This window comes from Sphaeroforma arctica, assembly GCF_001186125.1.
Source record: "Sphaeroforma arctica JP610 unplaced genomic scaffold supercont1.1058, whole genome shotgun sequence".
NCBI lineage: Eukaryota > Ichthyosporea > Ichthyophonida > Sphaeroforma > Sphaeroforma arctica.
In genome coordinates, this window is record NW_014039500.1 from 1 (window position 1) to 13,197 (window position 13,197).

At 47.9% G+C, this 13,197-nt stretch overlaps 1 protein-coding gene across 1 annotated transcript; it reads left to right on the forward strand.

Moving 5' to 3' along the window:
- Positions 1–338: 338 nt before the first annotated feature.
- SARC_09836 (hypothetical protein) lies at positions 339–11,908 on the forward strand. Its single transcript, XM_014296137.1, has 14 exons — positions 339–435; positions 786–3,927; positions 4,200–4,929; positions 5,109–6,406; positions 6,639–6,843; positions 6,960–7,127; positions 7,486–7,578; positions 7,898–8,270; positions 8,669–8,836; positions 9,032–9,180; positions 9,517–9,744; positions 9,934–10,058; positions 10,704–10,805; positions 11,221–11,908. The coding sequence occupies exons 2-14, from the start codon at positions 1,268–1,270 to the stop codon at positions 11,324–11,326; spliced, it is 6,405 nt and encodes a 2,134-aa protein (XP_014151612.1). The 5' UTR covers positions 339–435; positions 786–1,267; the 3' UTR covers positions 11,327–11,908.
- The last annotated feature ends 1,289 nt before the right edge of the window (positions 11,909–13,197 follow it).

Sequence of the window (13,197 nt, forward strand, 5' to 3'; positions counted from 1 at the left end):
GGTATACAGGCATATATGTTCATATATTTGATTTGTGTATCTCATTTTCTATATGAGTTTTTATGTAAAAACATTTTTTATCTATTTTTATGTAGCATATTGTTCTCTTGGCAGAACCAGCGTCTGTATCTGTGATTGAGTGTCACTTGCATATGATAGATTGCTTCAGTTGTAACTATGCGATGGACATAACTAAATCGTCGTTCTTCCACTGTTTGGCAGTTTTAAAGGTACATGTATGCTTGTTGCTTCATATCGTAGCTGTCCAGGTATCTGTAGTATGTTTTTCAATGAATAACACTGGTAGAGCGATGTACGCTAACAGCCGATTTATTACTTTATCTTAGTGCGATTTGGGACACGTGACATGGGTAGCGTATGCTGCATCGGCCGAAGCTGGCCAAGTGGGAGGTGAAAGCGCAAACTTTAATAGCGGTAAGTGAATTTTGACTCTCGGGGTTTTTTCTTAAAATGTTCGGCGTTCTGGAATTGTGCCGAATTGTTCAGTATGTTTTTTTGGTTTTTGTTTTGTAGTATTTATACACATTTATCTCCCTGCCATTATGACGAATGTCTTTGTAGATATCTTTCTCGTGTAGTGCTTGGATACGTCCAACTCCCTGTATTTTTGTCGTATGTTTTAATGAATTTATAGTTTGGTTAATCTGCATTTACTCAGCTTACGAGATGTAGAGCCCCAATGTGTACCATAAGAGCCGTGCTATAACCGCGAACGAGCTAGAAGAAGAATATTCAATCTATGATCAATGCTTGACTCCATACAGTGTTCGATGATGTCGTACTGCGCAACTACTTCTCTCTCCTGGATGCTGGTATCCCCTGTGTTTGGGGGTTCACGACGCACTCGCAACGGAGCTTAACCTCTGCGCGGGCAAACACGCCCTCTAGCCGACACAAGCCACAAAGCACGTCGAGCAATAACAACGATGAAGGGATAGTTGGCGGTCATCCAACGGATCAATCAAAGGCTGAGAGTGTTAGAGAATCTGGCCAGGGCGTGGAGCCGAATACGGAAGGCGCAAGTGACAGACACAAAGGGTCTGAGCATCAGCGGGCTGTGAAGGTGCTGTGGGTGTTTAAAATCAGGGGAACGGGCGCGGAAGACCCCGAGACTCTATGTGATAACACCAGCGATCTGTGCAGGAAAGGTTCGGGACGGGTCTCAGCGAGCACACTACGCCGACTGGAGTTGTTGTTCCGGGCACTACACAATCTGCACGAGCGTGTCTTGTTCCGCCAGGGCTTTATGCGACTCGGTAAATGGTTCTTGTTTAGAGACCACGGAGGGGTGCCACTCACGGGTAACAATGCCGTGTCCCTCACCTTTTGTCTGTACGGCTCGACCGTGTGCATGTACGTGAAGGTGGAGCGGAGACTTCTTCGGCCGATAGGTAATACAGACCTGGACCAGGCGTTGCAGGCGAGTACACGCGATGCTCCATGCGAGTTACCGTCAGTGCTATTGTGTCCATATGCATTGCCGGCGAAATTGATGCACAGCCCTCCAGTGTCAACGAGTGAGCGCGAGATGCTTGCTAAGGCGTGGAGTGTGTTCTTCCCGTCACTATTTGATGTGGACACAGGAGGCATGCTTGATTGTGAGAAGATGCCTTCCTTTGTCACTGTTACTATGGAAGATAGTACAATGGGCATGCTGTATCCGACTGTGTGCGTGTACAGAGCGATACATATGCGGTCCTCGACTGAAGACAAAAAGCTGCTTGCAAATGTCCTTATAGGCGCCACCTGGCGTGAACGGCTGGTGGACACTATGCGACTCACGGACAATAGCGCAGCACTATTGTCTGTTCCCAATGGAACGGTCAACACGGTTGCCACAGATAGTATGAACGATGAAAGGCAAGTGTCTATCAATTCGGCGGGAGAGGGGTACGATGGGTGTGAGCTGTGGTCAGTTGAAGCGAGGAACAGCATTGCAGATGGTGCCATGACGAAGCCTTCCGCAACGCGTGTGCCCATGACCACCATCTCCTCGCTCGCCACGGCGGCATGCACTGAGCAGGAAGCAGCAACAGGTGAGCATTCTGATACGGGCCTAGTTGCCACCAAAGTCGATACGGAGGAGTGGGATGATGTGACTATCCTGTCGTCGGTCAACACGGACACGTCTCGGGCAAGTAGTGCAGGCGGCGGCGCGAGTGCCAAAAAACGAGTGTTGGATGCTGATGAGCTTGTAGAGGAGGTATTGGGCAGCAGCGCAGACCTGCCCCAAGCCAAGAAAGTGAAGATGGAAGGTAAAAATTCAAGCCTAGCCACAAGCACCGGTGTCAAAGGCGGTGTTTCCGTGGACTCTAAATCCGGAATCGTGTCCACGCAGCCATATGCATCGCAATCACTGCTTCACGCGAATACAGGTAGCCTCGTTAATGTGGCGAGTCCGTTAGGTGCAATCCGCATGCCAGGTGTAGGGAGAGGGGCTCAGGTCAAAATAGATCCTGTATTTGCCCCTCCAGTAGCCATCAAAGGGGAAGCGGAAGAAGAGATCGTTCTTGATTCAGGTAGTAGGACTACAAGCACAGGAACCCTCGCGGTGGGGACCGCTACGAACACTGCGGCAAAGACGTCCGCGGCTGCTAAGGCCGGTGGACCCCGCAAAAAGGGCCAGCTGTCGAAGAAAAGCAGTCTGGCGCGAAAGAGTTCGACAGGCAGTGTTATGGATCTCAGTGAGGTGACGGAGGACGACTTCGATTTCTTCACCGAGCCCACGCCCAAGGTACGGAAGAGCACAGGCCCAGGAACTAAAGCGGACGCGCCAGGGGAGAAGGGAGCGGGAAGCACTAAGACCACCGCGGCGGCTAAAGGTAGCGGGCCAGCGGGGAGTGAAGCTAAAGTCACGACTAAAAGAACTAAGAGTTTGAAAAAGTTGCCATCGACTTCAAGCAACCCCGATGTCGCTCCTAGCACTAGTGTTGCAACTACAGCGACCGCCGATCGTATCTTTCCTTTTTTTAGTAAGCTGCTGGACCGTGGGAAATCGGGTGTTATTGGGAATCCAACCCGGAATGTGGCGTATCGAGCGCCTCCTTTGTTGAGCACCGGAAAGGCAGCGTTGGCAACTGTACCTGTGAAGAAAAGTTCGGAAAAAGAGGGCATCAACCTCACGGTGCAGATGAATAAGAGCGTTACGAGTATGTTGATCAAGCACAGCTCGAGGCTCAGGAATAGGAATAAGAAATACTATTCGGGCCAGGGCGTGGCTTGTACCGGTGTAGTGAGTAAATATGCTTGTTCAGGTGCGATTGATCCTCCGAGTACTATCAATCTAGCGTATGGAGTTGTGCAGGGGTTGACACCTGTAGTACAAAGTCAGCTGAGGCACCGCCCTCGTTACATTAAGGAGCCGTTGCCAAAGTTAAGCACATTTACAACACGAGGATACTGTCCGCTGAAGATGAAGTGCACTGTGCCCGCTATCCTACGACAAGACCCGCGACGGGAGAGTATAGCGTGGCTAAAGAGTACTAAACCCCGCCCATATACATTTAAAGATGGCCTTAAGAGACACGCATCAAGCTCAAGCTCGTCTAGCGAATCGTCTAGCGACAGCGAGGGGGACCTCACTTCTACGAAAGGGGGGCCACTGAGCCAGCCCATAACTTTTAAACGGGACGCAAGCAATATTAGTATCACAAACACATCGGGAACGACCAGGGCGGCTAGCGTGGCAACATCTCCGGCCAAAAACGGGGGCAAGACGGCAACAGAAGACGTTGGCGGTAGTTGTGACGCGCAGTTGGTGACCGTGGATAGTGTATTGGCGAATCTGCTGATATCTGCGACATCGCTGAACAATTGCGGCGTGGAGTGTTCATCAGCTGGCTTCGGGGGTCCATCGCCTCTGTTCGATTTAGAGGCTGACGACGCTGCAGCGGAGGGTAGCGACGGGTATGACAAGAGTGTTTCTGTAGACTGCTCGTACGCTGAAATGATCGGGTTTGTGTACCCCTGTTTCCTTGCAGAAGAAGTCCTCCGTTTTTCCCTTACTCCCCGAGTCTTTTGCGTATGACCTTCCCAGTTCGTGTGCGTTGTGCAATCGGATTTTTTGGCTACCATCGCCTAGTTCTTATATTTATGGACTATTCTTGTCAACTTGGAATGCTGTTTTTAAAAGCAGATGCTTATTTTTCTTTACGTCTTTTCCTGTATATAACACTCAGGGCACATAGTGGCGGGGTAGAACGCAAAGGGTCTATACTCACATACAAGCGCACTCGCATACCTGAGGTCGAGTCTAAATTTATCAAGGCACTGCTCTCTGTGGATTTGGATATCAATCCCAATCATGAAAATGAGTGTGCGTACGACACTAAACACAGCAACACTCTAACAAGCATTGATAGTAGCAGTCGGTCAACCCCCGTCACGCCTCAGCGTAGGACCGACCCAGCACACGGTAGCAGCAAACACGACTCAGCGCGGAAGCGTTCGCGTATATCTAGAACCCCCACGAAAAGTGTGCTCGCAACAGAACCCTCATTTCTCGAGAATGTGCTACAAAGCGGCGAAGCCTGCGCGCCTGACTGTGAGAAGCATGCGAGTGAGTGCGCCGCGTGTATGGTGTGCATGCGGTTGCAGGGCTTGGAGGTCATAGCCCTGGAGGCCTTCTACAACTGGGGCGAAGTGGAGACCGATGCCATTGCGTTCCACTTGGCAGACCGGTACACGGAACTGCCCATTGAAAGCTTTGCTCGCATGTACCCCAACCAGTACACCACGCCCAGCGCCTGCTCAGAAGCCAACATGGACAACCCTCCCGACAGCGGGTTCAGCGACAGTCCCAGTGACGATGTCGTAGTTGTTGACAGCAGGCTAGGTGCATCGGACAGGCGGCGAAGCAGCAGCTCAACCCCGCCCGACGAGAATATGCATCAGAATTGCTTTTGGCAGGTAGGTTTGTCGAGTTTTCACAGTTTTCACAATACCTTTGGTTGTTGAACACGCTCTTGTTTGCAGTCGAAGTCTATCCATGACCTACCGTGAATGAGATGACCAGGTCTCGCCACATCGCTGCTTGTTTGTGACTTCCTTTCTCATCCGCAAGCACCGCTGTCTTCAATACTGCACAGAAACTCTGGCGGCGTTCTCTAGCTGCCACTACTGGGTGCCTACCCAGTGTGCTGTTCCAACTACATTCCGCTCCGAAGAGCGTGACCGTGGCACCCATACCCGAAAGCCATTCAAACGGATTGGCCACAAACACTGCGGCTCATTTGCTGCCGATCTCAGCGGGTGTAAATCTGACTAAGAATATCTCACGCGTGCTATCTGATACACAAATCAATGGTGTCGATCCCAAGACTGTTACCGTTAGTAATGGTACTGATATCGCGGCTGCAACGACACAGACACAATCATCGTCACAAACCGAGGGCGCGCTGACGTCTTTATCGTGGACTAAAGAATATACAAGCTTTGACGCCATACAGTGCAGTGCTAGCAATGCCGCTGTAAGTAGTGCGCTGTGCACTCGGAATAAGGCGCGTCTGTCGGGAGCCTTGAGCTTGCTCCCAGGGGTGGTTTCTGAGATAATCATGTCTATCAGAGCGTCTCTGCAATTGACCGTCAGCGCTGGTGGCGAGTCCTTCGAACCCAGCAATAGGACAGGGTCGCTCATGGCAACATCTAGTGGGACAATGCAGGAAGATGATATCACCAGCTCTGCAGTCTCGCGCAGGGGAGGTGACGCGGGTGGTACTGCCAACTCCGCGGAGCTTGGAGAATCGAATGTTGTTTCGCCTGCGCAGAATTCAGACACTTCCACACGAATGAGCATACCTTTCACGGTCAGCGGACCAATGTCCATACGAGGTCTGAGTGCCTTGGAGGCTCCCGCAGAAAATACTACCAGCATAGCCGTGGCACCGCGTCTCACCCGTGTGTGGCGAGACGATGTGATGCCCCCTAGTGCACATAACGCCCACACATACTCAGATCCCCACAAGAACAGCACCAATGAGGATTCGTCACCAAGCGAGTATACGCGAACATTGCGAGTGCCCGATGTGGTGTGTAGGTTGGACGATGACGTTATATCCACCTCACCGATGGCGCTGCAGCACTGGGACAGGCTGTCGTTGGAGCCACTCAACTCACAGAAAACTATACGGTACATCGCGCTGTGTCCTGACAACCCATACCTCATGACTCGGTGTAGCGCGTTTTTGCAGAATGTTTCGGCCTCGTTTCGTATGTTACGGCTAGGCTCGCACGTTCCGTTTGCGGTCAATCAGCAAGAGGTATCGACTTTATTTGATAACTGTATATATAAGGTGGGGATGGCGAGCGGTCCGGATACCAAGGAGGATCCATTGGCACCAGCGAGTGTGAGAGCTAGTGATGGAATGTGCGCCTATTTCAACGCCTGGTATGTTGTCTAATTTAATAGCCCATAGCAGATACCTCTGCAGCTAATATATTTGCGTTTCTTCGTGTTCAAGTATTTTCCCAAACCTTCCACGTATTCAAAATTTAGCAGAAGCTCTGCACGGCCGGCTGTCAGTGGACTTTATTGCGATACTTATTTCAAGTTTATCACTCTACCTATAATGCTGAATTGTTGTCACAAAGTTCTGATTTTTCATACTTGCCTTCTGCAGCACTTTTCTGGCGGCCATGTTGAGCGTATTGGTAGTTCCCAAGTCCTACGATGATCCCTGTCAATTCTATGACAACAAATCGCATTATGTTGTCTACTTCGTCAACACGTTCGCGCAAGACACTGCGTGTGCGGATATCAGCGCATGTTTCACACATCTACTGGGACACTTGCCTAGAACGGCTCGCCACTTGGTGACGATGCAGGTATTTATCGAAGCACAGACGATTGATTGACTCATGCTCGGAATTAACCGTCTTCTAGATATATACAAGTGTGTGTGTTCTGTTGTGCTCATTGATATCTCATCTTGGCTTTTCAGGTTATTCAAGTTGAAGATTTGGTGACGCCGGGATCGGGTGGTTACGCTGGACTGAGTAACGCTATCGGCCTCTCGAAACGTCATGCCTTAAACGTATATAATAAGTGCAGGTCGATGATGTACGCGCGGAAACCCATATTCGACAATGACAACAACCCTATGATAATTGTAAGTAGCAATTGAATTTTTGGTCTTGCACTTCAGGTCATTTTTAAAATATTTTCTGCCCTTTTAGCGAGCTGACTACTTTGTTTCATTGTGGACAGATTGGGAAACAATTCGGGTTATTGGAGGATGCGGGGTATAATAGGAACCTACATTCCACGCACACATAGACAATGAACTGGTCTCATGTAGATTTCAGGCGTCAAATAGCAGAAGAATACCGCTTGCTTCGAATGTCCGCTTTGCATGTCAAGATATGGCGCAATCGTTATACCAAGTACTCACTTCCATTGTTACATTTTTTGTTTATTTTGTCGTTGTCATTTTACTCATTTATTCTGCTTCCTTCGACTCCGCGCAGGACCCGTACTACCTCTACACACCCGCGTATAGGTTAGACGACACCCCTCAAAGGGTCAAATTTAGTGCTGACAATGAGATGCTAGCTGCTGAGGTAACTGTATCCGCGCACTATGCTTTAGTCACCTGTATGCTTGTTGATACTATTGAGTGTCTTTTATGCCGTAGCAATACTCGTTATCAGGTTGTGAGTTGGATACTGATCGTGGGTCCCAATAGGCAGGCCCATGAATGAGTCCGCCTGATGATACCTGCTCCTTGTAATTGACCGAGTCGCTATATTGCACATTTTCGGGTTTCAGGTTAGCCTGTTGTATCTTTTACTAGCCTGGTACCTTTCTTTTCTGTGCAATGGTTCTAATCATTGCAATCCTCCTTTCGGAATACCGCCTGTCGCTTATCGCTCCTTGCAGGAGATCGTGTCTCGAATGTTGCATTGTGCGTATGCTGTGAGTGGGCCGTGGCTAGTAAGTGTCTGGACCGATTCGGTAGGGGAACTGTTGGAGATGAAGACATTCTACCTCGGATCAGATGCGCATGCGAACACGCACTCGGCCACAAGTGCCAACACCAACACCAACACAGATACAAGCGCAAACTCGGGAGTTAATTCAGACTCAGGGGCGGGCAACCCCAGCGGAGACATTCCCAGTAGTGATGAGGCAAAGGGGCAAACGATAGCCATGCTACTAGCACACTATGCGATAGGACTCGTGCGCAGGACCTCGATGCCTTGGAGGATAATCATTGGCAAACTGGGATTGCTCTCAACCGGAGAGTCCGCAAGTATGTTTATAGTCGTTGTTCATCACCTGGTCGTTTACACTGGTGGTGATTTGCATGCAATACTGTGCTACCGCCAACTCTTTGTGTTTCGTGAATCTGCTTGTTTGTAGTGCTAATTGATCCGTTCGCTTCAGTCTGACCTTGGCTGGGTCATCACGAGTACTGTGTTACGTTATATGTATCAGGATACGGGCAATCAGATATGTGCCTACTGCTTTCTACATCACACATGCAATCAATATATTAGATGTCTTATATGCTTTACTATATGTCCAAACTCTATCATCGTGCACTCCAAAAAAAATCCTACTGTTGACTCTGTCCTTACTAGGCAGACTTGTTCATTGGGTTTGACCCGATTCACTGAAATCTTCTATCTCTACTACCTCTCTTACTAGTTTGGAAGGATGTGTGCACAGCCGCGGGGCTGCGTGCCATCAACCAGTCCATGATGGATGGCTGCAACGTTTGCTCAGTCACTGGTTTGGCCCTGCAGAGGCCTACCATAGTGTCGTGCTCTGTTGTTTCTCTCAGTCCAGAAGCGAATCTGCAGATTTTTGGTGCAGGTAAGGATCATCGACTTTACTCAATTGTATACCTGATCTCTCTCAGTCGAGTGCTTCCGACGCAGGAATTGACTAGTGATGTGTTTCATCTGATATTAGCGCTTTGATATCGTGCCTCACTGAATGTGGAATGGCTACGGCCTCCAAATATCAGTTGTAGTCATTTTCTAAAACACGTTCTGCCAATTTGAGCAGCTCATTCTCAAGGTGATCCTAGCGGTGCTGCGGACTTAAGCACCGGCACTGACGAACTACGGGAGAAGAAGGGATTCCCTAAAATGCCTCACAAAAAACGAAGGCCCACTACGCCGACCGGTGCCACAGGTCCGGCCCACGGCAGCGAGGTACGAAGAGTTCTATCGCACCTTCTTTACATCTAATGCACGTGGAAATGTTTGTAAACGACCGTATGTATAGTTACGACATGCGGTGCGTGGAGAGTTTATGGGTTCGGTTCGTGATGCTACATCCGACGTTTGTGCTGTGGATATAGTGTAGTATGCATGCATATTAAGTTTCTGCACAAATGCGTCGTTCATTCGTCTTGTCAGACAATAAATAGCTGGTCGTTTGAACTCCAGCCGCGCCTTTTTGACAACCTCTCGAGACTATCCGTATGCTGCAGTACATCCGCAGTACGCCTTATGTGGCCTCATTCTCGTCATATAACTCAATCGCAGGGCGCTGATCGACCGTCCACCACCTATCTCTCACGCACACACACGCTCTCGTTCGACCGGCCCATACTCTCCAATGAGCTGGCGGGGGACTTTGCTCAGCCTCTATCGACATCGTTCCTGTGCACCGTATTTGCGAATGCGGGCGGCAGTGCTCGTGCGAAGGGTTTGGCGGCCTCGCCTGCCTTTGCAGCGTATGATGTGAACACTGAGTTGCCCTTTTCGCTCAAGGTCAGTCTTGTGAGGAATTATGTTTATGTTTGCGACGTGCGTCTATTTGTGCGATATCGCTTCTGTCCTGCTGAGTTCTGATTTTCTTGATTTCGAATGCGTTTGAGTTCTAGGTTTAGCCAGTCCATAACACAGCTCCGATGTTAGATATTAACGTCAATTTAATATGCGACAAATTCTCGAATGCAGCTGGGCTTGGTTGTACACGGATCAATTCTCTCGCATGGTCGCTCCTCGGATCCAACCTATCGGATGCTGAAAGAAGTCTTGAGTGAAGAGACAGAAGCCATGGATGCGGATCTCAATCACCCAATGTATGTGTTGCTCACGGCTAGAACCAGCATAGTTGATATAAAGCTGGGCACCTCAATACATCTATTTTCTATGAACCTGTGACGATGATTTACGTTAAGTCAGTTGCACGTTTTTGTAACCGTGTAAATATGTAGCTGTATAATTGTATCCGTCTGAACATCTAGACACAAACTCGGAGATAATATTTTTCTGGTGTACGTGAGCGCGTGTGCCTGTGCACTTCCATGTATATCACGAAGTCGACAAATGTACGCATGACAGTACCAATGTGTTAGCGTATGTATGAATGTCTCTGACCTTCTCTCTATTTTGTATGAGTTTTATACGGCTGTTTGTAGGCGTCTTTCATTCGTATACGCAGGCATGCATTCGTCGACATGGGTTGATACGTTCATGCACGCGTGTCATTCCCAGCCAAAGGAATTGTTAATAGCGCCTGGGTATGTAGTTGTTGCACCTACGTATGCATGACCATCGGCAATTCATTCGATCTGACATTGCGCCCATCTATACGACCCGCGTCTCTTGACGCTGCTGCTGGGTATTGGATTTGACAATACCCTTCTGTTCAGTTTTTCCTCATATATCGCTGGTTTCAATACATCAACTCAACAACCCCCACCACTCTCTCGCACTTTTCGCAGATTAAAAGATGGCAAGTCTACGACTATCGCCTTGATGGACTGCATAGGGAACCAGTACCACAATCTATCATGGCTCACGGCTACACCATTCTCCCCTGAGAGGTACTGTACATTGCCATACTGTCACGAACACTCATACACAATAGATCTTCATTCAAGGTCAACTTTATGTGTGAAATGAATTGCTTATCCCCAAGCTTTCGTAGTTGGCTGGTCGCTCACCGTTGCTATCTATGGATTAGTGGGCCTTCCACGGGCACTTGAAGTAAAACGCTGCTTACTACATACTGCCACGTGAACAGCCGAAATCCCCATCTTCCAGTATACATAGTTTACTTACCCTGAGAAATACTGTGTGTAGAAACTCGCTCGACGTTTCTTGTTTTAAGTTACATTTGGGTGTATTATGATATATGCGTGCATTTCCGAAATCTAAACTTCTTCTACTTCTACCTACTAAACTGGGCTAAATAATAAACCATGTTTACGATATTATTTTCTTTCCATTACTGTACAGGACCTGCTTGCTGCCTCAACACTTCGCTGTGCTCACTCGTCTAATCGGACTGGTGTGCTCTGATAGTATCTCCTGTGCTGAGGTAGACTCGGCACGCGCCACGTGACTCGACCCTTGGGCCTTCCCGGTCGTTAGCAATAATAATTATAACTTTAAGATGCCGCTCAGGCCTGAAGGATTCGGTCACGCATTAGCATAAACCCTGGAATGATAGGCCCGATATATCCATTTCTTAAGAGATACCAATGTTTTAGAGCATACCTTCTGTCTCTGTCGAAAGTCTTGGCCAACACATACTGCACTGGCTGGCCAATAAGTACACGTGTATTTGGCGCGCCGAAAGGTACAGTATGCGGGTGTTGGCTCCTGTACACGCATTTCGTCCTGCTTTAACGACTAGCGTCCAATGCACAGCTTTACGCTAAAGTTGTGCAAAGCTTTTGGGAGGTTCAACATCATTAAAACTCTAGATAGAAGTATAGAAGTAGGAATACTCATCGCGCACAGTTATAACATACACGTAGCCAATTAAACTGATGACGTCTCTTGGTGAACCACAGAGTTTTCTTTCCAGGGTCTGTCGGCAATGGGTCGATTTTAATAAAGATTGGCTCAGCATCGAAGTTTCGCATATACATACTACAATTGATCCGACCGATCGTACCTATGATCGAACAACGGTCCCAAAATAGTTGAGCTATCTGGGAATTCGCTTAGCATGCATGAATATACTTGCATGCTCCTATGTTTGACGGTTGCATAGGTGATAATTTGATTTGGGCTGTTGTCCCGAGTAGTTGTCATTAGTCCTACCCTGCCGCAAAAAGCTGAAACTGCCAGAAGACTAGGAGTGTTGGACAGCACAGTACATGCAGTATATATATATAAATATATATCATGCTACAGATATCCTAATATGTATACTTTCCAAATAGTCTTGTCTCATTGTACCAGCTATCGTTGCAACGCATATTATCAAGCCTTCTTGTTTCACTGTATAAACTGTTTATAACCGGTCCATGTACGGTTTGAATACGGCTGAAAACACAGTTCATTAAAGCTTCGCTGTAGGGGCAAATACATTGTGTGTACGAGATCAATCCAATAGCTCTTGTAAAAGATCTCGTTTGTGCTACCCCGTTATCCAGAGACCCCCAAAAAAAATTACTTCAACTAAAGTAGGCAAAAGCGACAACCCATCCTCATAAACCTGTTACCTAGAGACCTAAGAACAGTTCTATTGAGAGTTGTCTGAATTCGAGCGTCTCGATGATCGATGAAGTCACATGAACACATGGCTTTAATATTTGAGATAAATAGACATCGGCTATCCTCTGGAATATTTGTTATTTATTTTTAAATATTCATGACCCTCTCAGGCCTCAGCGGGCTCACGCCTGAAGCCTCTCTCTCTCTTTCTCTCCCTACATATATCTCTCTCTCTCCCTCTCTCTCTCTCTGAAAGTAGGAGAGCCATAAGAAAAAAGATATATATACTTTTTTTTTAAACAATATTTGTACTGTAGGTTCGTCTTTCGAAGTAGGCGGTTATTTTGGTTTTTATGGGGGAGGGGGGCGGGGTTAACAAAAACCAAAAACAATCAATAAAACCATTTTTAACTGTTTTAACTGGGCGGAGTTCGGTCCGGTCGGTTCCGAACAGTGTGCTATTTTAGCTAGCTTGCGAGAAGGAACATGTGTCATGCCAAAGGGGTGACAATGGGTGACATATGTCAGGTCGGATAATATTATTTATTTCAAAATGATAAGTTACAATGTATGTATGTTACAATGTATGAACATATGGTATGGCGCTCATAGCCGTTGTAGTGGTTCGGGAAAGATCGATGGGAAGAAGTGGTCAGTAAATTTCCATTTGAAGCTTGGGCCAAGTGAGTCGACGATATTATCGAATGTGCCATGTATTCGCTTGCTGACCTACTAATAGCGTACCCACCTCTGTGGTGTAAACTTCGA